General features: G+C 49.1%; 1 protein-coding gene across 3 annotated transcripts in view; it reads left to right on the top strand.

Annotated features, from left to right (window-relative positions):
- Positions 1–470, top strand: part of ENO1 (enolase 1) — a 14,707-nt gene extending 14,237 nt beyond the window's left edge. For 2 of the 3 annotated variants that reach the window (XM_007453312.1, XM_007453311.1), the window contains one exon: positions 37–106. In XM_007453312.1, the coding sequence (XP_007453374.1) occupies positions 37–106 (70 nt within the window). Of the gene's footprint in view, positions 1–36 lie in introns of all 3 variants that reach the window. The other variant, XM_007453310.1, reaches the window with a different exon arrangement.
- Positions 471–3,171: the final 2,701 nt, after the last annotated feature.

The raw sequence follows: 3,171 nt of genomic DNA, 5'->3' as shown, positions 1-3,171 counted from the left end.
TTCCCTCCCTGTCTCTCTATCTTTCTGCTTCCTAAGAATTGAAGAGGAACTGGGCAGCAAGGCCAAGTTTGCCGGCAGGAACTTCAGAAACCCCCTCGCCAAGTAAGCTGTGGGCGGGTGAGCCCTGTGGTCACTCGTCGGCTAATTAGACCTGCTCCTGATGTCACCTGGGCAGCTCGAGGCCCCCGCCGATGCTCTGAGGGGCCTCTGATAGTTAACTGCCCTCTCCCCTTCCTGTGACGTACTCACTGCTTCCTTAGACCCGCTGCAGAAGCCGAGCTTGACCACCTGGAACCCTGCTGGAAACCCTAGCTCTCTAATCATATAATTGGCCCAAATCATTGTTTTTCTCACCTCACTTCCACCAAGTGTCTGGAGCCATGTGTATCTGCATTGTAATCTCCGAGGTGTCCACAAGGCAAGATCCCTGGTGGTTTTGTGTGCAAAATAAAAAGACCTCAGTGACCCATAGGGATGCTCTGTGTGTGTATGAAGTGGTCCATCTGTCTGTCCTCACGTCTTGAGTATTCATGGAGCACCTCTACAAGAGCTGAGGCTTTGTGTCATGACAGAAGGCGGGGAGGAGTTTGTGCAGGACGTCGCATAAGCCCTGGGGAAGGGCAGGTTTGGGAACAGGTGGGAGATGGGGCAGCCTGTGCCCTTCCACAGCAGCTCGGGCAGCGCCCGGACCCGAGGCCTGCCTTCAGGATCAGACATGTTAATTTGGGAGAAAAGACAAATGCAGGGCTCTCACAGGTTACCTCAAGGACAGCAGCTTCCAGGTCACACCATGAGTCCAAACCAGAGGGCAGCTGAGCGTCCTGGGCAGGCTGGGGGGCAGGTTCTCCATCCTTAGGGGAAACTGGTAAAAGAATGGTTAGAGGTAGCTCTGGGGTGGTAGGAGGGCATCCAGAGGGTCTTGGAGAACCCTATTTAGATACATTAAAATTTTAATTTTGGGACTTCCCTGATGGTCCTGTGGTTAAGACTCCACACCCCAAATGCACGGGGCACAGATTCGATCCCTGGTCGGGGAACTAAAATCCTGCACGCTGCACAGCATGGCCTAAAAAATTGAAAGAAAAATTTTTTTAATTTAATTTCTTTCCTCATTTTCACTAACCTGATTGCAAGTGCTCAGAAGCTCCACGTGGCTGATGCCCACTGAGTTGGGTACTACGGGTGTGAGGCATTAGCACTGCAGAAAGCACCATTCTAGAGAAACGACTGAGCACCCGTGAGACGTGAAATCCTATGGTTGCTCTGAATTGTTATAACACCTGGTGAGGCCCCCCAGTGGACACTGTTGTTACTGCTCATCTGTATCAGGGTTTAACCCAAGAAGCAGAGCCAGTAGAAGGCACATATATTAAGGGATTTATCATAAGGAATTGGCTCCTGTGATTGTGGCTAAGCTAATCCACAATCCATAGGGCAGCCAGTCAGAAGGGAGGGTGACCAGGACACTGGTGAAATTTCTCTTGGGTCAGGCCTACTTCTAAGACTTTTCACCTGATTCAGGCCCACCTAGGTCATCCAAGATCATTCCTTGTTCAGAGTCAGCAGATAAGTAGTTTTAATTATGTCTGCAGAATAGCTTCACAGTAATACCTAGATTAGTATTTGACTAAACGGTAGGACTCGAGTCATGTCACAAAGCCACCACCCTTTTTGCACTTGGCAACCACACACTTACGTCTTAAACCATAATCTCCAAGTAATAACAAACCCTCTTCACCTAATGTGGTACAGCTCTCCTGTGTACGGCCAAAACCACTCACCTGTCCCAGCTTTGTATGACTGGTTTCCATCTAAAAACTGACTGCAAGGAAGTGAGTCGAACTCGGCCTGACAGTCTCACTAGAATGTTTGTTCATCCAAACTTTAAAGCAGCAAGTTAGCACTACTGTCTCTAAACTTGGTTTCGTGTCAACATTTCCTGACACTTTAATTTTAAAACAATGACTGGCAGTTAAACGCATTTATCACTCTTGGGTTAAAGGGCAAGGAGCCCTTTCAGATCTGCTCCACCCGCAAGGAAGGCTGCTGGGGCCTCCCTGGCCCTGGGGACACTGAGCCCCTGGGGAGAATGGTTGACAGCTCTGACCCAGCAGAGACAGCACGTCGCATGTTCCTGATGCGGATGGGCAGGAGTAGGCCAGGAGGAATTGCAGACCCTTGCCCTTGGCCTCTTCCTGGGGGCCCTGTCTGAAGCAGGACAGGCAACGTTAATTCTGAGTTTCCAGAAAGCCACTCTTGGGCTTTAAGATGAGCTATGATGTTAAACATTTCTCTGGATCACAACTGCAGGAACTTAAAGTGTTTTTAAAGTAAACATCTTTGCTAGTAGTCTCTGGACTTGCATCATGTGTTTTCTTTTTAAATTTTAACCTCATAATACAAATACTTTCCCGCAAAATATTTACTTTTCATCTGTGGTTGTCTTCCAGCTTCCAGATTCCTGCAACATCAGAACAAAAATCAACTGAAAAGTTGAAACAGTGTAGTTTGCAAACCTGGCCATACATTGGAATCACCTCGGAAGCCTTTAAGTCCCCCATTGCCCAGACCAAGTGAATCAGAACCTCAGAGTAGAAACCAAAGACTCAGTGTTAAATTTCCCAGCTGACTCCAATGTGCAGCTCAGCCTGAGAAGCACTGCAGCACAGGAGGTGGATTGCAGGACTGGCGATGACCAGGCAGGCCTAGAATGCCAGGCTCCCCTGAAACAAACCCGCCCGCCCTGGTAATTTTATTTTTGTTGAATGCAGCTGAGGCCGGAAGATGGCGTCCAAAGGCAGTCAACTCAGGCCACAGAGCTGCGAGCTGTGCCATTTGCAGGGAAGGAGCCTGGCTCTTGACTAGGAATTCTGTGTACAGTCAGCTCTCCTCCCAGCAGTGGAGATCCTGCTCGTCACAGCAGCCCAAGCTCATGGGGTGCAGTGGCTGAGAGCACAGCAGGAGCTGGACCACCTAGGCTTGGATTCTGGCCCTCCCACTGAACAACTGAACAAATCTGTACGATGAGGCTAATACTCCAATAGTGCTACCTCATGGCTTGTTACAGAGTAAGTATTATAAATGGTCACATCAACTTAGGCTCCCACCCAGCATAGATTAAACCATCAGGTGCTGATACACTTACTTAGGAAGAGGTACAGGGCATAGGGA

This window comes from Lipotes vexillifer, unplaced genomic scaffold (genome assembly GCF_000442215.2).
Source record: "Lipotes vexillifer unplaced genomic scaffold, Lipotes_vexillifer_v1.1 scaffold575, whole genome shotgun sequence".
Classification (NCBI taxonomy): domain Eukaryota; kingdom Metazoa; phylum Chordata; class Mammalia; order Artiodactyla; family Lipotidae; genus Lipotes; species Lipotes vexillifer.
Note: the sequence above shows the minus strand (reverse complement) of the source record. Positions and strands in the feature narration are given on the sequence as shown.